Source organism: Oncorhynchus keta, chromosome 3 (assembly GCF_023373465.1).
Source record: "Oncorhynchus keta strain PuntledgeMale-10-30-2019 chromosome 3, Oket_V2, whole genome shotgun sequence".
NCBI classification, from domain to species: Eukaryota; Metazoa; Chordata; class Actinopteri; order Salmoniformes; family Salmonidae; genus Oncorhynchus; species Oncorhynchus keta.
Window position 1 is genome coordinate 11,784,680 of NC_068423.1, and position 27,233 is coordinate 11,811,912.

At 43.6% G+C, this 27,233-nt stretch overlaps 1 protein-coding gene across 10 annotated transcripts in view; it reads left to right on the forward strand.

Moving 5' to 3' along the window:
* Positions 1 to 27,233, forward strand: part of raraa (retinoic acid receptor, alpha a) — a 228,466-nt gene that overhangs the window by 157,567 nt on the left and 43,666 nt on the right. The window contains exons 1-2 of one of the 10 annotated variants that reach the window (XM_035748762.2): positions 14,521 to 14,908; positions 15,379 to 15,544. The exons of 6 other annotated variants lie outside the window; for them this stretch is intronic. In XM_035748762.2, coding sequence (XP_035604655.1) covers positions 15,424 to 15,544 — 121 coding nt within the window. In that variant the 5' untranslated portion in view covers positions 14,521 to 14,908; positions 15,379 to 15,423. Of the gene's footprint in view, positions 1 to 14,519; positions 15,545 to 27,233 lie in introns of those variants that run through there. 3 more of the 10 variants (XM_035748732.2, XM_035748794.2, XM_035748770.2) reach the window with 3 other exon arrangements.

The following is a 27,233-nucleotide window of genomic DNA, read 5'->3' on the forward strand; positions in this document are numbered from 1 at the left end:
GGCAAGCATACGGCTGCGTAAAACCAGCTGTGTAAACGCACACACACACACACACACACACACACACACACACACACACACACACACACACACACACACACACACACACACACACACACACACACGGCAGGCAGCAAGATGATAACAGTAATGTCACTGAGCCCATGTCGTCTAAGGCATAGTGAAAACACCAGGGCTTGTGGGCAAGACAGACAGAAACACGCACTGAAAAGTGGAGCACTGGCAAGAGCAAGTTTTCCATGCAGCAATGCCAGCCGTGGGAGTGCAGATTTAAGTACTGAGCTGCACAGTCTCATGGGATAATGGCAGAGAAATGCAGAGTACACAAACTGGTGCAACACCGAAGAGTATAGAGATGAGAGCATATGCACTATCTTTGTCTCAATGCTCTTGTTTTATGTTGCGAAGCAAGTGCACCTTCTTGCCTCTACTTCCTCCTCTTAAGCTCTTTCTTTCTTTGCCTCTCCTGCTGTTCGGCCTTATGAGGTCGCACATAAGAGAGATGGAAAGCTTTGCTGAGCTGGCTTCCCCCAGCTATCTCTGATCTCCTCCCAGTCTGGGTGCTGGTACAAATGTGGGATTTTAATTTGTGCCAGTTTGCTACACCAGGAACACAATCCTGCAGGAATAGGAAATGTGAATTATTATGTGGATTATAATTAATGGACATTTTTCATAAGGGAAACTACAAACTTCAGAAGCATTTTTAAACTTCAAATACACTGCAAGCTTTACATTTCCTGCATTGCAACAGCGTGATCACATTATGAGCCTACATATGTATTAACCATCTGTTGGCACATGTGAAAGGTAGCGTGGGGGAGGAGGGTGTGGAGGACAGGGATCTGGGAACTAGCGGATGAAGGGAAATCCAAAATTAGACGAGCAGGGCTGGACCGGCTCAAATATGTCCGTCCTTATCTTGTCAGCCGATAGGTCTACTCCCTGCCAAATGTTGTTGAGCAGACTAGCTGATGGAAAACACTACTTGGCCGGCTTTTCTCCACTCTTTTTCCCAACTTAGCCATTGAATATCTGACTTTTACCAGACTTTTGACGAATTGATGGTGTTTTGTTTTGATTCGTCTGTCCACTTCGCTAAAGGACATATTGTCTAAATGACTATCTGTAGCCATGAAATGCTTTGAAAGACTGTTCAAGGCTCACATCAACACCATCATCCCGGACGTCCTGGACCCACTCCAATTCGCATACTGCCACAACAGATCCACAGATGACACAATCTCTATTGAACTCCACACTGCCCTTTCCCACTTCAATAGAAAGAACACCTACATGAGAATGCTGTTAATTGACTACAGCTCAGTGTTCAATGCCATAGTGCCCTCCAAGCTAATCACTAAGCTAAGGACCCTGGGACTGAACCAGGTGTTGAAACTGGTTCTGGCAACAAAACCGAAAACCAGAAAAGAACCAAAACATTTTAGAGGAACAGAGTCAGAACTGCGAACAAAAGTGATCTATACTGTTCTGGAACAGCACCATTATTTTAAAAGCACAGGAACCAGTTCATAACGTTCTTTTACGTTCCGGGCATTCTTTTCCACTCCCACAAAAAGCCCTTACTTTGTCATTCAGGAATTTATTCCAGTGTCTGCCTGCCTGCCTGCCAGAAAATCTTTGCCAGTGTGTGCCAGGGTTTCTGTTAGGAAAATGTGGTGCCAGGCAACATGATTGGGAAAATGTAAATTTATCTGAAAATTTTAGACATTTACCGGACATTCATATGCATTCAGAGCTAACCTGGCACAGCCAGCACCATCAATAAACAAGGTATATTGGCCAAATTAACCACATTTACCTGTCCTTAAACAGCCTATAGCAAATTACAAAAACAATTGATTGTGTTTCCTAAAACAATAATTGTCCACCTCACAGTTCAGCTGTTAGAGATTTGAGCACAAAATCCATCAGGGCATTGCATGCATAGGCCTATGAGCTTAGACGTCCACTGTATGATATTAATATTACAAAATACATATATAAAGTAAGAGAAGTTTAGGCCTAGGTCCAGATAGAGAATTTGTTTTTATTTATAATTTGTTTTATTTAATGTTTATTTAACTAGGCAAGTCAATTAAGAACAAATTCTTATTTACAATGACTGCCTACCAAGAGACAAAAGGGGACAGAGTCTGGGATAAAAAATTAAAATGTAGGACAGAACAAACATCAAGACAAGAGACCGCATAAAGCTACATAAAGAGAGATCTTAGACAACAACACAGCAACACAACATGGCAGCAGCACAACATGGTAGCAGCACAAACATGGTATCAACATTGTTAGGCACAGACAAGAGCACAAAGGGCGAAAAGGTAGAGACAATACTACATCACATCAAACTGTTACAGACCTATACCCATCCTGCCCTGCCTTTCTAAAATCTTCGAAAGCCAAGTGAGCAAACAGATCACCGACCATTTCGAATCCCACCGTACCTTCTCCGCTATGCAATCCTGTTTCCGAGCTGGTCACCGGTGCACCTCCGCCACGCTCAAGGTCTTAAACGATATCATAACCACCATAGATAAAAGACAGTACTGTGCAGCCGTCTTCGTCAACCTGGCCAAGGCTTTCGACTCTGTCAATCACCATATTCTTATCGGCAGACTCAACAGCCTTGGTTTCTCAAATGACTGCCTTGCCTGGTTCACTAACTACTTCTCAGATAGAGTTCAGTGTGTCAAATCGGAGGGCCTGCTGTCCGGACCTCTGGCAGTCTCTATGGGGGTGCCACAGGGTTAAATTCTTGGGCCGACTCTTTTCTCTGTATATGTCAATGATGTCGCTCTTGCTGCGGGTGATTCTTTGATCCACCTCTACGCAGACGACACCATTCTGTATACATCTGGCCCTTTTTAGAACACTGTGTTAACAAACCTCAAAAGGTGCTTCAATGCCATACAATACTCCTTCCGTGGCCTCCAACTGCTCTTAAATGTTCGTAAAACTAAATGCATGCTCTTCAACTGATCGCTGCCCGCACCCACCCGCTCGACTAGCATCACTACTCTGGACGGTTCTGACTTAGAATATGTGGACAACTATAAATACCTAGGTGTCTGTCTAGACTGTAAACTCTCCTTCCAGACTCATATTAAGCATCTCCAATCCTAAATGTAATGTAGAATCGGCTTCCTATTTCACAACAACGCCTCCTTCACTCATGCTGCCAAACATACCCTCGTAAAACTGACTATTCTACCGATCCTAGACTTCGGCGATGTCATTTACAAAATAGCCTCCAACACTCTACTCAGCAAATTGGATGTAGTCTATCACAGTGCCATCCGTTTTGTCACCAAAGCCCCATATATTACCCACAACTGCGACATGTATGCTCTCATTGGTTGGTCCTCGCTACATAATCGTTGCCAAACCCACTGGCTCCAGGTCATCTATAAGTCTTTGCTCGGTAAAGCTCCGCCTCTCAGCTCACTGGTCACCATAGCACCACCCACTCGTAGCACGCGCTCCAGCAGGTATATTTCACTGGTTATCCCCAAAGCCAACACCTCCTTTGGCCGCCTTTCCTTCCAGTTCTCTGCTGCCAATGACTGGAACAAATTGCAAACTTCACTGAAGCTGGAGACCTATATCTCCCTCACTACCTTTAAGCATCAGCTGTCAGCGCAGCTTACCGATCACTGAAGCTGTACACAGCCCATCTGTAAATAGCCCATCCAACCAACTACCTACCTCATTCCGATATTTGTTTATGTTTATCTGCTCTTTTCCACACCAGTATTTCTACTTGCACATCCTCATCTGCACATCTATCACTCCAGTGTTAAGTGCTAAATTGTAATTACTTCGCCACTATTGGCCTATTTATTGCCTTACCTCCTTACTTCATTTGCACACACTGTATACAGATTTTTCTATTGTTTTATTGACTGTATGTTTGTTTATCCCATGTGTAACTCTGTGTTGTTTTTTTCGCACTGCTTTGCTTTATCTTGGCCAGGTCGCAGTTGTAAATGAGAACTTGTTCTCAACTGGCCTACCTGGTGAAATAAATAAAAAATGTAAATCATGGAAAGCTGCCACAAGTGTCAGTAGGAGTGTCCATGATTGAGTCTTTGAATGTAGCAATGGAGATAAAACTTTCCAGTTTGAGTTTTTTTGCAGCTCGTTCCAGTCGCTAGCGGCAGCGAACTGAAAAGAGTAGCGACCCAGGGATGTGTGTGTGTGCTTCGGGGACCTTTAACAGAATCTGATTGACAGAATGAGTGCTGTCTGTGGCAGAGTACGTGAGCGGAGCTGGAGCGGAGCTAGAGTGGAGCGTGCCCAATTTGACTGGAGCGTGGAGGGTGATTCCCAAAGGCTGGAGCGTTGGCCTTCTCACCCGCTCCAATTTCGCTCCAGTAGCGCTCACTTCACGAGCTCAGGGCATGCCCGGCCCAGGATGTGTTTGTAGTCTACTTGTGTGCTGCTGTAGCCCAATGCTTTAGCTACTGGCATGGAGTTTGCTACATATTTTCAGAAAGAAACTGATAGAACAAACAGGTGTGAAATCAAGGTGACTTAAAAAGATGAGGACCAAGAGCAAGAGAGGGAGGGAGTGTGGTGATGTAGCGTCCACAACTAATAATTCATTGCAGAATCTGAAAAGACACGTACCCCGAAAGCATGATGATGTACTTACTACGTGCACATGCTAAAATAAAGGAACGAGGTGGGTAGATAACTTAGTGTCATTGTAGCAAAGTATTTATCAACAAAAAATATGATCTCTTAAACGATTTGTTAATTCTTGTTCTGTTATCTATACAGTAGGTCATATTTGATTTTGGACCAAACGGCCTAGCATGTTCCCATGTTCTAGGAGCTATTTTGCCTAAAAACGTTGAGGCTTACCTATATGAAAACATAACTCTGCATCTCTGCCCAGCCTGGCAAGTGTGGCCAAAATGGTGTTTAGCATCTCCAGTGGCTCTGCAAGTGAGGAGAGGATATTCTTCACTGCTGTTCGGCTCTCCAGGCACCATGGCATGAGCCTGAAGCCACAGACTGGTCAAACTTGTTTTTCTATAAAGTGAATTCAAAGGCACTAATAAGTCATTTTTAGCTTAATTTGTATTTATTTATAAGTAAGTCACAGACTATATGTGTCATTTATAGACTAATGATTTAATACAACAAAGTGTTTAAATGCTGAGCACTTTATGGCCATACCAGCCTATTGTGTCACACTCGCAAATGCTTCACAATGTATTTCTTTGTAGGCTATAGAATTGAAGTAATATAAACTAAATAATACCTTTTTGTTCCTTCTTAGGTTCCCTGTTTGACTCCTGGGTTTATATGCTGTTTAATATGACATCTTACATTCACCTTTTCATGTTTATTTATATTTTTCAATACTTTTCATTCATATCCATATGGATTGGTTTCAATACTTCACAACCAAACGGTAGGTCCAGGTAGTCAAAACAATAGATGGGTGTTGGTTAAATTATGGTTTTAACAAATAGAGTGAATTTGCGGCAAATTAAAAAAATAAAAAAAAATTGAGTGTTGAGTAGTTTTTAGCGGAGTAGTTGGAAAGGGTGCAGTGCGCAAGCATGGAACGATGAGCGGGATTTCCAGCTCAACTCACATGCTCTGGTCTGTGGAGGACGAGGATTGCAGTAGGCGGCATGCTAAGGCAACGACGTGCATTTCTTTTTGTCAGACGGGTACGGCGTCTGAATATTTTTTTAATAAAGATTAGTATTATATTGTTAGATTATAGGAGCAACTCTGGTAGGCCTTAAAACGTTCCTCCTCACCTCAAGTTCAAATGTAGTAGTTGGAGCGCCGGTGCAGTAGCTAAAGTACAATAATAGCCACACCACACCCAACCTTCACAAAAGTTTCACAACTTTTATTCGGGTAATATCAAAAGTAAGTCGAGCCATTGTTTATAGGTCAAATACGAGCAGGCTATTATATTACAGCAAACACAGCATTATAGTTAGAACGTAATTCGAATATTTAATGAACTGGTTTCAATTAATATTTCGGTTTACAATAATAATGATATACAAAAATAATGATAAACAAATTATTATCAATACTAAAATAAATAAATGTAACTTCCAAAATTGCATCCTACCGGAGTTGCACAGTAGCCTGCATTAGGCCACACCAACGTTCTCTTCACATTCCTCTTGTAGGTTTTTCACTGCAGTTATACCCTTTTCCTCTAAATGTGGTTTTACTTCAATGAAAAAGACCTCAATTTTGGCAATCAACAGTAGCCTAGGCCAAGGCTCCTCTATTATTTCTCTATTTTCTTTCTGTCTGCATTGTTGGCAAGGGCCCGTAAGTAAGTATTTTCACTGTTAGTCCACATCTGTTGTTTACGAAGCATGTGACAAACAACATTTGATTTGTTACAGGAAGTAAGTGGAGCAATACAAATCTGAAAAGTGTGAGAACACAAGCATCAAGGGACAGCTGATTGCAGATGTTGCTGAATCGGTGGCAATTTTAGCTGAACGTGAAAAGAAAACGTATTCCTTTTCTTGCATGGTTCTAAGCCTGTATGCCTAGATTTTACGATGGTTTGTTTGCCGAAGAACCCCTTTTTATTTAGCATTCTCAGCACTATAGCAGTTAGCCCAATGGCATAATGACCCATTATTCTAACCTGAAGACCTATAGCTAGCTATCACCTGTCCTGTGGGGGGAATGGTGAGGTACCAATTTTTACTGCTTCCTAACACCCTTGATTGGGGTATGGAGAGAGGGGCTGTAAAAATAGTTTGACACCCTCAAGGTTCAGGCCGCAATCTCCTCCGCCCTCACTCATAAAGCTCTTTGAATTCCTTAAAACCACCACTTCTTCCACTCTCTCTCTCTCCTTTCTCTCCCCATCCCCCCCATTCAATCTCTCCTCCATTTCACTCCCTAATCAGGCACTTTCTCCCAACCAATTGTGAAAATTGGTTATTTTTTTGCGTTTTGTGTAACTTCTTTTTTAACTTACTGTGTACATAATGTTGCTGACCAAAAATAACTTCTGGACATCAGAAAAGCGATTACTCAAAGCGGGCTGGAAGACACTTTTTCCTTTAAAGAGTCCGATGAGAAGGATATCCTGCTTTCACTGGAACAGGCCCAGCTCCACGCCTTTTGCGTGAAGAAAAGACGCCGATTGGGTATCATTCTGAGAAGCCGGGGGAGAGTGAGTAAACTCCCAATGCCTTCCGTTCTCCTTGCTAACATGCAATCGTTAGAAAATAAAATTGATGACGTAGTATTAAGATTATCCTACCAACGCGACATTAAAAACTGTAACATCTTATGTTTCACCGAGACGTGGCTGATCGATGAAACAGACAATATAGAGCTTTTCCATGCACCTGCAGAACAGAGAAGTTACCTCTGGTAAGACAAAGGCTGGGGGTATGTGTCTTTTTGTCAATAACAGCTGGTGCGCAATGTCTAATATTAAAGTCGTCTTGAGGTATTGCTCACCTGAGGTAGAGTACCTTATGATAAGCAGTCGACCACATTATCTACCAAGAGAGTTCTCATCTGTATTATTCGCAGCCGTCTATTTACCACCACAAAGCGAAGCTGGCACTAAAACCGCTCTCAACCAACTCTATAAGGCCATAAGCGAAGAAGAAAAGGCTCACCCAGAAGCGGCGCTCCTAGTGGCCGAGGACTTTAATGCAGGCAAACTTAAATCAGTGTTACCACATTTTTACGAGAATGTCACTTGAGCAACCAGGGGGGAAAAATCCTAGACTACCTTTACTCCACACACAGAGATGCATACAAAGCTCTCCCCCGCCCTCCATTTGGCAAATCTGACCACAATTCTATCCTCCTGATTCCTGCTTACAAGCAAAAGTAAAGCAGGAAGTACCAGTGACTCACTCAATACGGAAGTGGTCGGATGACATGGATGCTACACTACAGGACTGTTTTGCTAGCACAGACTGGAATATGTTCCGGGATTCAGCCAATGGCATTGAGGAAAACACCACCTCAGTCATCGGCTTCATCAATAAGTGCATCAATAACGTCATCCCCACAGTGACTGTACGTACATATCCCAACCAGAAGCCATGGATTACAGGCAGCATCCGCATCGAGCTAAAGGCTAGAGCTTCCGCTTTCAAGGAGCGGGAGACTAATCCGGACACTTAGAAGAAATCCCACTATGCCCTCAGACGAACCATCAAACAAGCAAAGCATCAATACAGGATTAAGATCGAATCCTACTATACCGGCTCTGACGCTCTTCGGATGTGGCAGGGGCTTGAAAACTATTACGGACTGCAAAGGGAAACCCAGACGCAAGCTGCCCAGTGACACGAGCCTAGTAGACGAGCTAAATGCCTTTTATGCTCGCTTCGAGGCAAGCAACACTGAAGCATGCACAAGAGCACCAGCTGTTCTGCATGACTGTGTGATAATGCTCTCGGCAGCCGATGTGAACAAAACCTTTAAACAGATCAACATTCACAAAGCCGCTGGGCCAGACGGATTTTCAGGACGTGTACTCGGAACATGCGCGGACCAACTGTCAAGTGTCTTCACTGACATTTTCAACCTCTCCCTGACCGAGTCTGTAATACCTACATGTTTCAAGCAGACCACCATTGTTCCTGTGCCCAAGGAAGCGAAGGTATCCTGTCTAATTGATTACCGCCCCGTGGCGGTAGCCATGAAGTGCTTTGAAAGGCTGGTAATGGCTCACATCAACAGCATCCTCCCGGACACCCTAGACCCACTCCAATTTGCATACCGCCCCAACAGATGAACAGATGACACAATTTCAATCGCACTCCACACTTCCCTTTCTCACCTGGACAAAAGGAACACCTATATGAGAATGCTGTTATTCAACTAGAGCTCAGCATTCAACACTATAGTGCCCACGAAGCTCATCACTAAGCTAAGGACTCTGGGACTCAACACCTCCCTCTGCACCTGGATTTGGACTTCCTGACCGGCCCCCCCAAGTGGTAGGAGTAGTCAATAACACGTCTGCCACGCTGATCCTTAACACTGGGGCCCCTCAGGGGTGTGTACTTAGTCCCCTCCTGTATTCCCTGTTCACCCATGACTGCGTGGCCAAACACGACTCCAACACCATCATTAAGTTTGCTAATGACACAACAGTGGGAGGCCTGATCACCGACAACGATGAGACGGCCTATGGGGAGGAGGTCAGAGAACTGGCAGTGTGGTGCCAGGACAACAACCTCTCCCTCCGTGTGCGCAAGACAAAGGAGCTGATCATGAACTACAGGAAAAGGCGGGCCGAACAGGCCCCCATTAATATTGACGGGGCTGTAGTGGTTGAGAGTTTCAAGTTCCTTGGTGTCCACATCACCAACAAACTATCATGGTCCAAACATACCAAGACAGTTGTGAAGAGGGCACGACAAAATATTTTACACCTCAGGACACTGAAAAGATTTGGCATGTGCCCCCAGATCCTCAAAAGCTTCTACAGCTGCACCATCAAGAGCATCCTGACTGGTTGCATCACCGCCTGGTATGGCAACTGTTCAGCATCTGACCGTAAGGCGCTACAGAGGGTCGTGCGAACGGCCCAGTACATCACTGGGGCCAAGCTTCCTGCCATCCAGGACCAATACAGTAGGCAGTGTCAGAGGACAGCTCATTAAATTGTCAGACTTCAGTCACCCAGGTTATAGACTGTCTTCTCTGCTACCGCACTGCAAGCGGTACCAGAGCGCCAAGTCTAGGACCAAAAGGCTACTCAACAGCTTCTACCCCCAAGCAATAAGACTGCTGAACCATTCATAAAAATCGCCACCGGACAATTTACATTGACACCTCCCCACTTGTACACTGCTGCTACTTTCTGTTTGTTTGTTACCTATGCATAGTCACTTCGCCCCCACCTACATGTACAGATTACCTCAACTAGCCTGTAACCCTGCCCACTGACTCGGTACCTGTGCACCCTGTATATAGCCTTGTTATTGTTATGCTTATTGTGTAACTTTTTATTATTACGTTTTATTTTAGCCTACTTGGTAAGTATTTTCTTCTTCTTTAACTGCACTGTTGGTTAAGGGCTTGCATTTCACGGTAAAGTCTACACTTGTTGTATTTGGCACATTTGGCAAATAAAGTTTGATTTGATTTGACATCATATCCCTCTATTATTTTGTTTGTACATAACAGTGCTATTTCAGCCAAGCAATAGTGCCTGAATGGTGCTTTAAACAAGGCCTTTCCATCCGTGGGATGTTGAGGCTTTAAAGGGATAGTTCAGGATTTTGGCAATGAAGCCCGTTATCTAATTCCCCAGAGTCAGAAGAACTCGTGGATACCATTTTTATGTATTTGCGTCCAGTAAAAAGGAAGTCAGAGAGAGTTTCGCAAGCCAATGCTAATTGGCGTTAGCGCAATGACTGGAAGTCTACAGGAACATGCTAGCTGTTCCCCTAGACTTCCACTCATTGCACTAATGCTAGTTAGCAACTTCCTTCCATCTGACTCTGAGGAAGTAGATAAATGGCGTCATTGCCAAAATCCCGAACTACCCCTTTAAATAACCATGCTTTGAAGCCTGAGCCGTGCAGCAGAGTAGTACACACACACAGGTCCAATCTCTCTGAAGCCTGAGTGGCTTTCCGTATTCTCAGGAGTGTGGAACTTTTGAAGCCGCTCTCTCTGTCTCCAGCATATTTGAACGGGCTGGTTAGCTGGCACCGGCTCCTCCTCCTCCTAGGCTTTGCCTTCACACACGGCTGCTATGTTGTGCCAGAAGCCAGTGACCGCATTCACTTAACCTCTAATTAAGCTTGGCTCCTTTGGCTCAATGTTACTTTTGACAATGCCTACTCTCTCACCTCTTAATGTCAAAACAAGCCACCAGGGTTGGGTAGGTTACTTTCTAAATGTAATCCGTTAGTTACTAGTTAGCTACCTGTCCAAAATAGTGATCAGTAATTTAACTTTTGGATTACCAAACTCTATAACGTAATCAGATTTCTTTCAGTTACTTCTGGATTACTGTCCTCTTAAGAGACATTAGAAGATGACCTAAAGGATCCATCAAACTCATTTGGTGTGTCATCATAGTGTTTTCATTTTATGTATTTATTTATTGTTAAAAAAAAATGTAAATTTTATTTAACTAGTGGTCTCTGACTTGTGATCAGACTCGCTCAAGTGGGGAGGTGCTGAGGGACATTTTTGTCAATAAGTATTTTTCTCTGCTCATGCAGGAGTAATAAATTAGTGCACTAAGATTTGTATTTGTTTTATATTCATTATTTTTTAATTGTGGTTTATCAGGGGGTGCTGCAGCACCTCTACTTCCTGCAGCTATGCAGATATGACTGGGCACTGCATGGCAGCATGCCAGCAACCTCATTCTCCCAGCTAACGCTGATATAATACCCCTGTGCAGAAAGGGCAAAGCACCTCCCCCCTTCTCTCTCTCTGTTTTTCTTTCTCTATTCCCCTTTATCTTTTACTATTCTCTACCTCCCTCTCTTCCCCTATTTATCTATCTATCTCTCTCTCTCTCTCTCTCTCTCTCTCTCTCTCTCTCTCTTTCATTCTCAATTCAATTCAAGTGGCTTTATTGGCATGGGAAACATATGTTAACATTGCCAAAGAAAGTGAAGTAGATCAAATACAACAGTGAAATGAACATTAAGAATAATAAGACTTTCTCTAAGCCTGGAAAACAGCTCTCCTGGCACATGCGTATATTCAGAATGATTAGTCATGTTAAGGAATTCTACAAGTCACTCTATTTGGCATTGACTTCTGCTTCTTTTCAAGTCCCTGCAATGTGACTTTTGTCTTTGAAGTCCTGAAATGGAGCTTAGTCTCTCCAGCTTTCCCATGCCTCCTCTCTGTTATAAGCAATGATCAACAATCCATTATCTCCCACTCTGGCTGTGCCATCACAACGTAGGGGTCAAATTAATACTGCCCAAGCTGAGAAGAAAAACAGGCAGAGAAAATTAGCATTTTCTGACACCATTACTCATTGTGGCTAATCCTGTGAAGGAATTTCCCTTGTGGTATCTGACCAGAGCTGGCTCTCTGCTGAGTTGTTATCAGTCAAAGTAAACAGTCTGGTCCCTGCATTAAATAAGTGTCACAGTCAAAGGTGGAGCAGTCCACCCCTGCTGTGGACAATGCCAATAATTCCTCTAACACCTTTTCACTCAGTCCTAGTCATGGCCCTGTGGTTCAGATGTGAACCAGAGGCTGGGATGTACCAATATTGAGCACCTGATGGGGGATGAGGCACTGGCTAAACGCTGCCAGCACTGTGGTATCAGGCCTGAAACATCATGTATTAGTCAATTGGTCATCATAGTTTTGGAGTTATAGTGTTTGTATTATCTGTTGTTTGGATCTCAATGGATAGTCGTTTCAACATGCTATTTGATTAGTGTTGTAATGGTTATTACAATGGAATAAACTTGTTTTGTGTATTTGCTATTTGTACCACATTGTTGCATGCTTCTGTAAAAATGTTGCATGGTTATATTCAGTAGGAAGTGGCAACAATGTTGCAACCTCACCAGCTTGATGTAGCAAATTTCATTCTAATTATTTTAGAACACTTATAAATAACTTTTATATACACTACACCAATGTATGTGGACACCTGTTTGTCAAACATCTCATTCCAATATCATGGGAATTAATATAGATTTGGTCCCCCCTCTGCTGCTACAACGGCCTCCACTCTTCTGGGAAGGCTTTCCACTAGATGTTGGAACATTGCTGCGGGGACTTGCTTCCATTCAGCCACAAGAGCATCAGTGAGGTCGCGCACTGATGTTGAGCGATTAGGCCTGGCTCGCAGTCGGCATTCCAATTCATCCCCAAAGTGTTTGATGGGGTTGAGGTCTGGACTCTGTGCAGACCAGTCAAGTTCTACCACACCGATTTCGACAATAATTTCTGTACCTCGCTTTGTGCATGGAGGCAAAGGGCCTTCCCCACACTGTTGCCACAAAGTTGGAAGGACAGAATCATCTAGAATGTCATTGTATTAAGATTAAGTTAAGATTACCCTTCACTGGAACTAAGGGGCCTAGCCCAAACCATGAAAAACAGCCCCAGACCATTATTCCTTATCCACCAAACTTTACAGTTGGCACTATGCATTCGGGCAGGTGTTCTCCTGGTATCCACCAAACCCAGATACGTCCGTCGGACTCCCAGATGCTGAAGCATGATTCATCACTCCAGAGGATGCGTTTCTACTGCTCCAGAGTCCAATGGTGGCGAGCTTTACACCACTCCAGCCGACGCTTGGCATTGCGCATGGCGATCTTAGGATTGTGTGCAGCTGCAAGGCCATGGAAACCCATTTTATGAAGCTTTCATGTGCTGACATTGCTTCCAGAGGCAGTTTGGAACTTGGTAGTGAGTGTTGCAACCGAGGACAGACGATTTTTACGCGCTTCAACACTCTGCGGTCCCCTTCTGTATGCTTGTGTGGCCTACCACTTTGCGGCTGAGCTGTTGTTGCTCCTAGATGTTTCCACTTCACAATAACAGCACTTACAGCAACTCTAGCAGGGCAAAAAAAATACAATGAACTGACTTGTTGGAAAGGTGGCATCCTATGATGGTCACACGTTGAAAGACAGTCAGCTCTTCCGTATGAACCATTCTACTGCCAATGTTTGTCTTTGGAAATTGTATGGAAGTGTGTTCGATTTTATACACCTGTCGGCAACTGGTGTAGCTGAAATAGTTGAATCTACTCATTTGAATTAGTGCCCAGCTACTTCTGGGTGGATTTTATTGTGGTGGGAAAAAGTGGCATTTCATGGTTATGCACAAAGCGCCTGGTTGACTTCTGGTTTCTGCTCTGAGTCTATTTTCGTTGGTTCAGTGAGAGCAGCACTTGAGGAAAGTTGATTGTGTAATAGCAAGTGTACAAGGTGGGAAACATTGAATTGTGTCAGATAAGAAACGCAGAGGCGAATCCGAGTCAGTGTGTGGATTATTTGGGGGGTGAGGCTGCTTTCTTCCGTGGGTTCAAGAAAAGTTCAGCTGCATAGTATTAGGCAAATTAGCGAGACAGGGAACGAGGGAGAAAAATCGTAGGGTAGTGAAGGATGAGAGCACGGAGAAAGGGGTCAAATTAGTTCGAAGGAGGAGCCCAAATGACGAGTGACGGTAGACATAATTTCTAGGAAAAGAGGTAGCCTACAGGCTCATAGAAAACTCAATTATGTTCATATACTCACTGAAAAGACATTCCAAGAGAGAGGAGTTTACGTAACTTAATTGTGTCGTTCAAAACGTTACTTTTTAAAGTCCCACCCACTTTTACATTAGAGTGAGGCAAGGCGCCAGCGGGCTTGTGTGCTTGCTTCCATGACCCACGTCCCGCTCGGTTTGAGTGGTGCCTGTGAAGGGTTAAATGTGGGAGGAGCCACCACTGAAAAGGGAGCGAGAAAAAAAGAAGCGATTGAAGGTGGAGCCAAAGCCCAGCTGCTATTCCTTGTCACATTCTGCAGAACATGATAGCCACACAATTTGTGTGGGAACGAATTCGGGTCCTTTCTAAATAAAAACAAGAAGAACAGATTGTGTTTTGCGAATCGGGAGATTTTAAAAACAAGAAGAGCAAGATATCTAAAACAAATCAAGTCGAGGTGCATTGGTGGTGTTGCGCGGTGGACAACATAAGTAGATAGGCAGACAGACAGCAGGCTGATTGTCCCGTTTGAGCTTTTGCCTTGGGCAGACAATCTTCCTTACCCCAGAGGACGAGTTGGAACTAAATACGGAATTCCATTCGGATTTATCTGCAACTGCTCTCTTTTGTCTCTTCTGGTGTGGTTGCAGTGTTATTGAAATGGACTGGGACCCCTTTGCGTGATTTCAGGTATTCTTGTAATTTGTTGGGTAGCCTATATTGGTTTGGATCTTGTTTATTATTTGAGGAAGGCCATTGAACTGATGTCTGGCTGAAGTTATTAAGCTTTTTCGATAAAACAAATAATTTGGCGAATTACAGACCAAGTTTGACATCATGTTGACCATTCTTTTGAACGATGTGTTCAAATTGAGTGTAGGTGAATATTCCATACATTTATTATAGGTTTGCATCGGATTGACTCGACCAACTAGTGGATCCGATACCTCAAGTGTGTCTATGAACGGATTTATTCCCTTTCTTAATCCATTGCCGTTTTGACCAGTTTGCAGCCTTTCTACTACCTCTGCTGGTAGCAAACTGAAAACCACAAGGCTGCTGCTCCTATTTTCTTGTGCCCAAGTCATTGAGCGCAGCAGTCATTATTTCTCTCATCTGACAATAATCCTCACGCTTTCTCTCTACATATGATGTATGAGAGTGTGGACGTCGTGGGACTGAATCCCAGCCCGAACCCGTTTTTAATGATGGATTACTACAACCAGAGCAGAGGATGTTTGATCCCGGAGAAAGGACTTGTGTCTGGAGTGCCCCATCCCTACAGCTCGTCCATCAGAAACCAACACTGGAACGGCTCAAATCACTGTAGGTGGCATTTTCACTGCCTCGTTAACTTAATTTCACTAATCGGCGAAGTTTAACGCGAAGCTCTTCGCGCGAACTACGCCAATGTTTTTCTATCGCTGTATATTATATTTGTTTTATCAAGTGTAGAATTATGCCTCTTAAATTCGTTCTCATCACTATTTACCTCTTAACACTGCATTATAGTTTACGCATTTTTGTTATTCCGGTCTTCTATAACCCACGTTTAAGTATGATTTGAAATCGTCGACAAGGATGTCTGTCAGTCGCGTAATAGCCTATGATGCAGGCAATGTTATCCAAGCTATTGCTTTTTTGATTAATATCCACGAGGTTTTATCCAGGCATACCAAATGTAATCAGATCAAACTTCCCTGCTGTCATTAACTTTCGCTGCTGCAATAATCTATTCTAAATCCATTGCTGTAGATACGTAGGCTTTTATATACATACACGTGTTCAAAATGATTAAATGCTTTTCCATTGAGGGCACAATAATAATAATAAAGATTAATTTGAAAGCGTAGACCTATATTATCATCGGATTTACCGATAGTTATGTAGCAAAATGATGCAGATCTGTAATCATTATATAGTTATTGATACTGTATAAATATCTCAATGCACCGATAAAAAAAGAAATACCTACAATGTTGCTGTTGTGAAGTTTGTACTTTTGCAATGACATTTGAAAAACTTTAGTTGTTTTCCTGTCAGTTGCTGTTCTGACCCTCATGTCTATGGAGTAGGCTCATATGTTAAATGGGGGGGGGCATGAGGATAGTGGTATACTGCTTAACGTCTAGCACCCTCAAACTAAACTCTGGACTTCGAAGCCAGTTCCACTGCATTTTTGTCGTTGTTCCCCTCTAATCAGGGACCGATTTAGACCTGGGACACCAGGTGTGTGCAATGAATTATCAGGTATAACAGAAAACCAGCAAGCTCCGGACCTCCGTGAGGTAAGATTTGAGTACACCTGATCTAGCATATATCGTGATTTGAGTCCAAGTCCAATTAAAAAATGTTATCAGATAGAAGTTATTATTTCCTCTTGAAACACAGTAGTTTACACATGGAGGGAAATTCTGCACTTGCAGAATCGGCTATATAGTGCATCTGTAGCAATTGAGATGATTTTATTGTGGCAACAAAGTATCATTTGAAGGGTCATTTCATTCTGTACCTCCACAGGGGTAACCTGCTGTGCCACTCAGTCACAAAGCACACTGGGACTTTATAGTAGAAGTGGTCTGCTTGTTGATTACAGCTGAGTGACCATAACAGCCAGGCGCTCTCATATCCTGAGACGGGATCAATTCCTCACTAAATCTGGGCTATATAAATGTATAAGAGAAGTCGATGAAAAAGTGTGTGTTTCTCATCAGGGTATTGAAACATGTGCCTAGGCCCCAGAGTTTGTAAGTTAATATGCTTGACCTGATTCTGTGTTTACTTAAGTCATGAGGTTTGGACAGAGATAAGGACTGGACATTGAGAAACACATCGACAACAACACCAATCACAGACAGAAACTGCTCCCATGCTGCTGGTTTTGATTAGGAGGTCATATCTCGACTAGGGTTAAAGCAATACAGCTCCTCTGAACACAACACAGACAGCACCAGCCCTCGCTGAGCTGCGGTCTCCAGCCCGTACGCTATTATCTTATTGGCCCAGCGAACGGCTCTAGTGGCGACATTGATTTAAACCATATGAGCTAATATGCAGGAGGCTAGCAGAGGGTGGGACCAGGAAAAGACCTCTGAACCCAAGCTCTGGTTCACATTGTTGTGCTAAACCAAAGAGGGCTGGGATAGTCAAACAACGTCTGGTGCGCCTCTCTTTTTATTTACCTGTTTTTATCCCACTCTTTTGAAATGTAACTTCATATGCAGGGAATCCTATGCCGTGTAATCCACTGCACATGGGTTAGGAAATAGATGATACACTTTTACCTTAGCAGTGTGCTTCATTTTAGAGGGCCGGTCTCATAGCAATATAATGGCTTTTTCTTGGCAGGCCTCTTCCGCGTGTATCTACAGCAATTAGGCTATTCATCAGGTGACCCTTCAGATATTCTCTCAACTCTGAGTACATTCAGTGACATCTCCACCGGAGTAAAACTTGTCTCAAACTGCCTCTAAGGGTTCAGCCCCCCCTTTAGCGTTTGCTGGGAGAGAGTACTTAGCATCTCTGAACAGAGTGGCGGTTGTAATTTGCATGTCGGAAGTCAGACGTCCACCAACGGGTGGTCCCTAAATGGCAGATTAACATTCGCTGTGGTCTAAGACTCAACATTATCAGCTACTACTACTTACAGTATTATATATTTACAGAATATTTCATTTCTGCCCCAAGCCAACTGTTATCTCTATCCAGCCACGTCATCATAAGGAACAGCAACACCAGTAGGAATCTGATTTGTTATTGTGCTGAAGAACAATGCCCAGTATCAGCGAAGTCTATCGAATGCACTTGGTTCCATTCCTTTCAGAGGGCTGCTCCTGTCAGAATCCTTACAGCAATTACAGGCTCATGCATGAAGGAATGTGCATGTCTTTTTTCACATGACTGTCACACACACTGCACGGGGAGGTGGGTTGGTGGGGGGCACAAGGTGGGCTCCAGTCACAGTGGCTTGGACTCCCTCTCTCAGGCCTATTGCTTTTTCTCAGGCTGTCGTATGGCCTGTAGGGTGTGTGCCGACAGCAGCCCAAGGAGCCAAGCTTTTACTTTTTCTCAAGGCAGAGCTGCCAAGTAGTGGCCTATTGGCTCTAATCGCCTGTATTGGAGGGGGTTTGTTAACTGCTCGCCTAATCTGAATCATGTGGTATTTAAGTGCGGAAGTCCTTTCAATAGAGTGAACCCCCCCGCACACACAAAACAGATGGTATTTTTGTTTTACAAAAGCGGGAGCGATTTTGGCAGGGCGAGTGAGGGGTGCAAGACTTTGAGGGGAAGAGTTCCAGTTTGCAGGTGAAGTGTAAACCCGTGCGGTTTCTCCAAGGGTTGAAGTCTTGGAAGTACCAGACAGCGTAGTTAGACCGCCCGGTAGTTGTTGGTGTTGTTGTTTTACAGTACGTGGAAACTGCGGCTGTGTTTGGATGCAGTGTTGTTGGCTTTGGGAATGCACTACAGATATTGTTTTTCACCCCAGACGTACAAATTGCATCTGGCAGTGTGCACCAGGGACTTGAAACCGTCCATAAACAACTTAGCATTAAAAAAACCGGCTGTTCCACTAAACCCCAAATTGGCACGGCCAAAAAGCTGGAGTTTTGTGACAATGCGATGTAGAGATGCTGAGCATAACAACTGGGAAAAATTATCATCCTACCAGGCTTGTTCAAGCATGATCTATAGTGAGGTCTGAAATTGACACCCCTGATAAAAATATAAAGATGTGCAATAAGGACTGTTTAAAATAAATAATTCAAAATACTGAGGTGTATTGTATGCTTTAACACGAATACAATTGCTCAGAGAAAGATTTTGTTTACAAGTAATCTTCTTTTTTTTTCTCTCAAAGGTAGGGATCAAAATTTGACACCCCTAAAGATCCTTATAAACAAAGTAGTCAAAAGTGTAGTATTCGGTCCCATATTCCTAGCACGCAATAGCTACACCACTGTGATTTATTATTTGACCCTGCTGGTCATCTATGAACGTTGAAACATCTTGAAGAACAATCTGGCCTTAATGGCCATGCACTCTTATAATCTAACCCTAACCCCACTGTATAGATAAGTTGACAGATAATCACTGGTCATGCGCTTAAGTTTTTAGGTGTTCTTTCAATAGAACACTGCAGGACTTGTTCTACCGTCCCGTTTTGAACCACAGCATTTACCCTTTTTGTCAGTGCCTTTTCTGCTTTCTCTTTCATGTCCAAACACCTTGATGACCTTTTAGTGCTTTTATGGACCGGGTATTTTTCCCTTGAGGCTGTGTTGATGTGAACCTGATGGGACAGGCTAGATGGATGGACAGGCTTGCATTGGGCAAGGTCCCCTGTTTTAACAGGGTGAGCAGCAGACACAGTCTCACGTGCGTCTGCCTGCTCCTGTCAGCCCTGCAGACACAGTGATTTAGTGGCCCAGTCGGATGGCTGAAAGCATAGAGCGCCCTGTCCCACAGAACGACCTGCTTTGTCATCAAGGTATGTTTGTAATGGCGCAGGGTGAAAGGAGTTCAACGCCGTGCCTGGGAAAGGCCGTGGGGCAGCATTTCACAACCTGCCATCACTCGCCTCCCCAAATGGCACCCTGCCGTCAACCTTCAAAGCAGTCATCGCTTTAATGCAGTGCATCATTTACCAAATACAGACGCCTCTCTGAACTGGGCGTTCGCCAGCCCAAGGTTACCAGTGGCAAGCTGGTCACGCGGCGCGCTCACGCTTTAATGTTTTTGAAATATGTGCCAAATGGGTGTGGTTCGTCACCTTGAGTATTTGCACTTGGCACCGCATCTGCTTCACGTACACACAAACAACAGCGCTGACTTCAACAGTTCCATTTGCTGTGGGCGGCACGTTGCAAAAATCTTTAGACGTCGAGCATGAGGGAAATTCAGCATATTTGTGCGGAGACGGTTTGCACTCACACTTGGATCCACCGGCCGTCGGCTTGTTTGCAGAGAGATTTAGTCTGGGGCATTGGTCAGAGTACTGTACGTGAGCTGGGTTTGATGCTAAATCTCCAAACAAGGGTGGGTTTACTCTGTAAAGCCCACTTTCATGAACAAAGCAATGCGGACAGAAAGGATTCAGCCAGTGTCATTGATTCATCGGAGCTTAAAGTAGACAAGCAATTGCAGACATAGTGACAACAGGCCGTAATCTCACTATCAATAATTACATTCTCTCTCTTGTCCCACACACACACACACACACACACACACACACACACAGAGAACAGGAGATTGAAATGGCTTAGGCTAAGGGGGTTCCACTCTAAAATATTCATTGCCTCTTCATTTAAATCAATTCGGTGTATATGGAGGCAGTCAAGCGTCAGACTGTCAGAAATTGAGCCAGCCTTTTGTAATCACTTCTTTACTTATCTCTTCAGATGGTTTGTGCGCTGCTTGGCTGGCTACATAGCAAGAGCTCTTCTCAATGTTCTCTCTCGAAATAACTCTTCTCCACCATCTTCGTGTCTCATCCACACCCACTCATACTAGAACATGCATAAATTCATTGAGGTATCGAACCAAGGACATTTATCAACCCAGACTTCCTCTACCATGCATTCTCATTCCCATTTTTTGGGGGGTTGCATTCTTTAGCATGCTGCCTAGGTGGTAAGCTAGAGCCTGGTATTATTAATCTTTTAAGGTCGGCTGTCCTCATTTGTTTCTTATTTTACACTATTCTTTTGTTCATTTGCTCTCGTATAATGGGTTATTACAGGGAAAGTCAAATTATTTCATCAGAAACTTGTGCATAATTCTCACAGGGTTAAAACCCCCCCACAAACTCTTTCCCACTGACCGAAAGCAAGATGGCCATCTGCCCATCCCCTTGCCCTCTGGTCCTCCTCTGGAGAGTCAGCATTTTGCAACATCATCACACGGAGGGCCAGCCAACTGTGTACTTCTCAGGTTGTCTGTCTCCACACAATGGAATCCCCTCCTATTTAGAGAGTGGGACATCCGTACCAAACGCAGCAAAGGGCCCAGAAAATGGGCCGGAGGTTAGCACGCTAAAAATACTGGCATCTTCCCTGCTTCTGTGAGAGAAAATTGCATACTGCGGCTGCCTGCTGCCACCACCACCAAAGTGAGTTTTAATCTCTCACCAAAATGGCCCCTCGAGGAGCTTATAATACTTTTACATTATGGAGTTAGTATACTGCTATTACATCCATTTTTAGAGAAATTGGAGGTCATATCATATAACCACAATCTGCTTTATTTCTTGTCATGAAAGTGTATCCGTCTCGTTTTCTGCACCAGGACATAGTTTTAATAACATAGCGGGCCTACCCATGCCTGAACACAAAAAGAAACGAGACATTGAGTCTGTGGCCCAGATGATCTCATTGCGGTTACAGAAGCCGGGTCCTTATTTGCTCTGCCGTCACAATAGCGTTGTGTCTGTGTGTTTAAGGGTTCCTGGGCTGGGTAGCTCGTCTGAGGAAGATGAGCCGATCCTGTCCCTTGATTTATGTGCTGCTTCTGGTGGAGTAACTTAAAGGCCCAGTGCAGTCATAAATGTGATTTTCCTGTGTTTTATATACATTTCCACACTTAGGTTTGAATAATACTGTGATATTGTGAAATTTATGCTCTTTTAGTGAAGGAGCTGTTTGTAATGTCAACCTGTTTTGGTGGGATGGAATTTTAGCCTTCAATTTTGACATCACCGTGAGGTAAATTAGTTAATAGACCAATAACAAAGAGTTCCAAACCAATAACTGCTAATTTCCTGTTTCCCCCTCCCACTCAGACCACTCCCAGACAGCCCTACAGTATTATTCCTTGAGAAATTTGCCCTTTGCTAAGAATCTATTTGTTTCTTGTTGACCATTTTTAATTGAAAACAATCACTGTAAAGTACGTAATTGTTACCCAGAAATGATTTTAGGATCCCCCCAGGTTGTCTTCACTCTATCCTCTCCTCTCCATCCTGCTCCGCACAATCCGGCCCCAGCTGGAGAGGAACCCTGCATGTCTGGATCAAGTCAGCCTTTCTCTGGCCAGCGACTGACTTACTCGCTGTATCATTTGTATCATTTGATATTAATGTCTCTTTTCACCCACTTCGTCTGACATTTGAGGGTTAAAGGCCCACCTGGGAACTCCTTTAACCAGCATGCAGAGATGTGGAGGTGGAAATAAAGTATGATCAACACCTTTTAAAAGATGGAGAATAAGAGACTCCCTTACCTCCCCGCCTCCCCCTCTTAAGAAGCATGCGAGGGAAGGAGAGGCTCGACTTAGACGGAGGATATTAGTGTGGCTCTCATTGTGCGAAGTGAGAGATGCCCTCTAGCTCGACAGCTCGGAACACGTGTGGTTGACGAGAGGTGAGACAGACGCTCATTATCCCTATCCTGTTTACTATGAATGGCGTTAGTGTGTAAAATAGGATCTATGCCCATCATTAGATAGTGTTTTGTCTCTAACCGTTGCACCTTAGGCAAATCAGAGAATAGGGCCTACTGTCTTACTAAGGACAGAGTTAGTGTTTCCCATGATAGTAATTGTGCAGATATCACGTCAGGTTAGCGGTAGACTAAAGCTCACTGCTTCATAGTCCACTTACTGCCTATTTGATATGAATACAGGCAACTACGGCTATTTTCCCCTCTGAAGACATTTCAGGCTACGTGCAGAGAAACCGCATGGTGATTTGAGCCTACAGCTACCAATGTTTTGATGTTTCAGACAGACATCGAAGTCGCGATGACGGTCTGTTCCTCATTTAAGCCATCTTATTTAAACGACTGGCTGTTGTCTAGGACCTGTGAGAAAATGGAAATGTGCATTTGTGCCGTCTGCTCGGCAGGGAGTCTGGTTGTGTTATTTCAGGGGGGATTTCTAAGTTACCTGAGGAAAGCATTTTGGTCGTAGGCTTTAAAAAAAAAAAAATTGGGTCAGAAAAGGCATTTGTGTGTCAGTTTATCTCAAACAAACATCTCACTCTACAACAACACCATCTCCCAATGTCCCCATATCACCCAAGTGTTGCCCAATGATAGTCACACAATGTGCTGAAAGGAGGATGTCTGGCCTTTACTGTAAAGTAGATCCATCCACAAATATTGCCTTTGCTGCTCACACACAGTGAGCAATGCTTGCGCACACACTTAAGACCAGAACTGATAGAGCGCTCTACTGTACAGCATACCATACTGATCCTCTCAGTAGTTACGGAAACAATCTTATTACTTCAGGAGTTTACTTTTCTCCTTTCTCTCCACCCAAGGATGTGACTGAACGGAGAAGGAAACGGACACTTGTTTGAACTGCAGCGACCGAGCCACCGCACAGCGTAAACTAGTTCCTCTCTTTATTGTAGTATAGTGGAGTCCCGCTGTGTCTCTGACTCCCTGCTGCCTCCACGGGCCACTGGCACACAGGCTGCTGTGCCCTCGTACCGTACGTGTGAAACCTTTGCACAGCCACGGTTGTTGCACAACAGCGCCGGATTTCTAGGTCTGTGCTGTCAGCACCCTGAGTGACAAGGTTTCACTCTAAGAAAAAGGGCGCTGGCGTTTTCAAAACACTCTTCCCTCTGGAGCAGTCGCGGGGGTTTGATGTCATTTTTGTGTGGGTTGAGAGATGAAAAGCGGGAGAGGGTGAGGCAGGAAGTGAGTGAGTGAGTGAGAGCTGAGGCTTTGCTAGGATGACTCATATTATTTGAATGCTCTCAGTTTCAACTGATGGGGGACTTGGCCTGGATCCAGTTAGATGTGAAACAGGCTGGTTGGAAAATGTAGTGTGGTACAGAATGGCCGATATCTTTGTCCTATTTAGCAGTGTTCACCTCACGTTGTCTCCTGTGACGTATGGAGCCAAAGCCTCACACAGTCGTAATGACCCAGCAGGTGCCGACTGCACGGTTGCCCAGATTCTCTCTCGTGCGCAGAGTGGGTCAGTAGTAATCCCCCCTGTGTGAATTATGGATTGGGTGTAATGCAAGGATTAGCGCCCACAAACTTTCTGGGGCAGATGTGCTGTAGTTGGTGCATAGGTGACCAATCAGGTGCCTGCAGAAGGAGACTGAAGCTCTCTGGGCCACAGAAGAGAGGTTAGGATAAGACCAGCTTTAAAGCCCCCATTAGCTGTCCTCCGCTACTCTCCTCACCTTATATCTATGGCTGAAACGTGCAGAGGTAGACTGAGGTAAGGAATATATATATGTGTGTGTGTGTGTGTGTGTGTGTGTGTATATATACGTATGTATGTATGTATGTGTGTGTGTGTGTATATATATATTTTTTTATATGTATTTTTGTGTGTATATATATTTTTATATATGTGTATATATGTGTATATATATTTTTATATGTATATATATATTTTTTATATGTATTTTGGCCCATTCCTCCATGCAGATCTCCTCTAGAGCAGTGATGTTTTGGGGTTGTTGCTGGGCAGGCCTCATATTTTTAAGTGGGAGAACTTGCACAATTGGTGGCTGACTAAATACTTTTTTTGCCCCACTGTGTGTGTGTGTATATATCAGTTTTTTGCATGGGTTGCGTCTCAATCAACAGCATCCGCTGATGTCGCCCTTCCGCATTTGCGATGAAAGGTGGAAGAGCTAAAGCAGTGTTTGTCAGATCATGAGACATCCAGAAACATCTGTGGAGTCGGAGCATTTTGGCCTAAAAACTATTATGAATCCTCTAAGATGATTCTCACGAACACGATGGTGTTCTCCGTTTTGCTCTACGACCCCCACAATCGTCACAGGATGCGCCTGAAGTCGGTACAGCCGATCTGCTAACTTCTGTCTGTAGCATCCAAACAGTTTGGGCTATATACTAATATGACCCCTCTGTGGAAAGGTGACTCTCTCACAAACACCAGTTTAAACAATGAATAGAGCGCATTCGGAAAGTATTCCGCCCCCTTGCATTATAGCCTTATTCTAAAATTTATTAAATTCTCTGCAGATCCTCTAGTGTCGTTGCATAGCTATTTTCAGGTCTCTCCAGAGATGTTTGATTGGGTTCAAGTCCAGGCTCTGGCTGGGCCACTCAAGAACATTCAGATATTTGTCCCCGAAACCACTCCTGCATTGTCTTGGCTGTATGCTTAGGGTCGTTGTCCTATTGGAAGGTGAGCCTTCGCCCCAGTCTGAGGTCCTGAGCACTCTGGAGAAGTTTTTCATCAAGGATCTTTCTGTACTTTGCTCCATTCATCTTTCCCTCTGTACTGACTAGTCTCCCAGACCCTGCCGCTGAAAAACATCCCCACAGCATGATGCACTGTAGGGATGGTGCCAGGTTTCCTCCAGATGTGACTTGGGGCAGCATGTAGCCTAGTGGTTAGAGCGTTGGGCCAGTAAACGAAAGGTGCTGGATCGAATCCCCAAGCTGACATGGTAGAAATCCGTCGTTCTGCCCCTGAACAAGGCAGTTAAAACTTCTTAGTGATATCCCCCCTTTTCCAATTTTCGTCTAAAATGACATACCCAAATCTAATTGCCTGTAGCTCAGGCCCTGAAGCAAGGATATGCATATTATTGGTACCATTTGAAAGGAAACACTTAGAAGTTTGTGAAAATGTGAATTGAATGTAGGAGAAAAAACACAATAGATCTGCTAGAAGAAAATACAAAGAGAAAAACAACTGTTATTTTTGTTTGTTTTTCTACCACCATCTTTGAAATGCAACAGAAAGGTCCCACATCTATCCATCCATCACTCTGGTTGGCAGCAGTGTATGTGCAAAGTTACAGACGGATAAGTTGAAGTAGCAAACTACATGATATTTAGTGTGAAGTCACCCAGGTATATTTGGGCAAATCGTGAAGGAGACATTCACATTCCTTTTTTCTGCAAGAATATCATCAAATTTGTATACTTGGACTTTGATTTAGCTTTTCCAGTATTATTAGCCATATTATAAGTTCAGCAGTTGCAAAACACTCCGTTTTTATAACTTCATAACTCTCCATATTCTAATAATTTTTGTCCAAAAGGAAAAGGCTTGCTGTCGCACAAGGTTAGCAGCTACGTTTTGCGACAGATACGGAGTTTCCGGATACTCCCGTAAAGCCAAGCCCATTGGCTATCTAGCTAGCTTTGTTTGACCCCGATTGATTGGTGCTTATTTGACAAAGTTACAGTCGATCAAGTGAAGACCGCCTGCGTCATCGGCGTGGCTCTCTGACCAAATTTGGTGTCCTATAGGATATACTACACCTCTAATGATATAGTGAAGTCTGGTTACGTTTTAGGATCTCTGAGGAATAAATACAAATGTGATTTGACTGGTTGAAACACCGTTTAGGGTTAGATTTTCACAGATTCCTTTCTTTGCAATTGAATGGAAATACGAAACTGATCGTGCATGCTATATGGACCTTTTTTTAGGATATGAAAAATGAGTTTATCTAACAAAATGACACTTCATGTTATCTCCGGGACCCTTTGGATGATAAATCAGAGCAAGATTTCAGAATGTACGTACACATTTCACCTTCAGGCGTGAATTTATCAAACCTATCACGGTGAAAAGGTGTTTTGTTTTTAGGAGCTCTCCTCAAACAATAGCATGGCATTTTTTTCGCAGTGATAGCGACTGTAAATTGGACAGTGCAGTTATATTAACAAACATGTCTTACATCGGCTGAAAGCTTACATTTGTTTCTCTGAAAATCTGAAATCTGCGATTGTGACACAAGGTGCTGCATGATTTACAACTGTCCTGTTGACGGAACGCCTATCCCTAAGAAGTTTTAACCCACGGTCCCCGGTAGGCCGTCATTGTAAATAAGATTTTTTTTCTTAACTGACTTGCCTGGTTAAATAAAGGTTTCATCAGACCAAAAAATCTTGCATCTCATAGTCTGAGTCCTTTAGGTTTCTTGAGGTGCCTTGTATAAACATCTTAAATATGATCAATGGAAACAGGATGCACCTGAGCTCAATTTCAAGTCTGAATACTTATGTAAACAAGGTATTTTTGTTTTAGAATCAGGCTGTAACATAACAAAATGTGGGAAAAG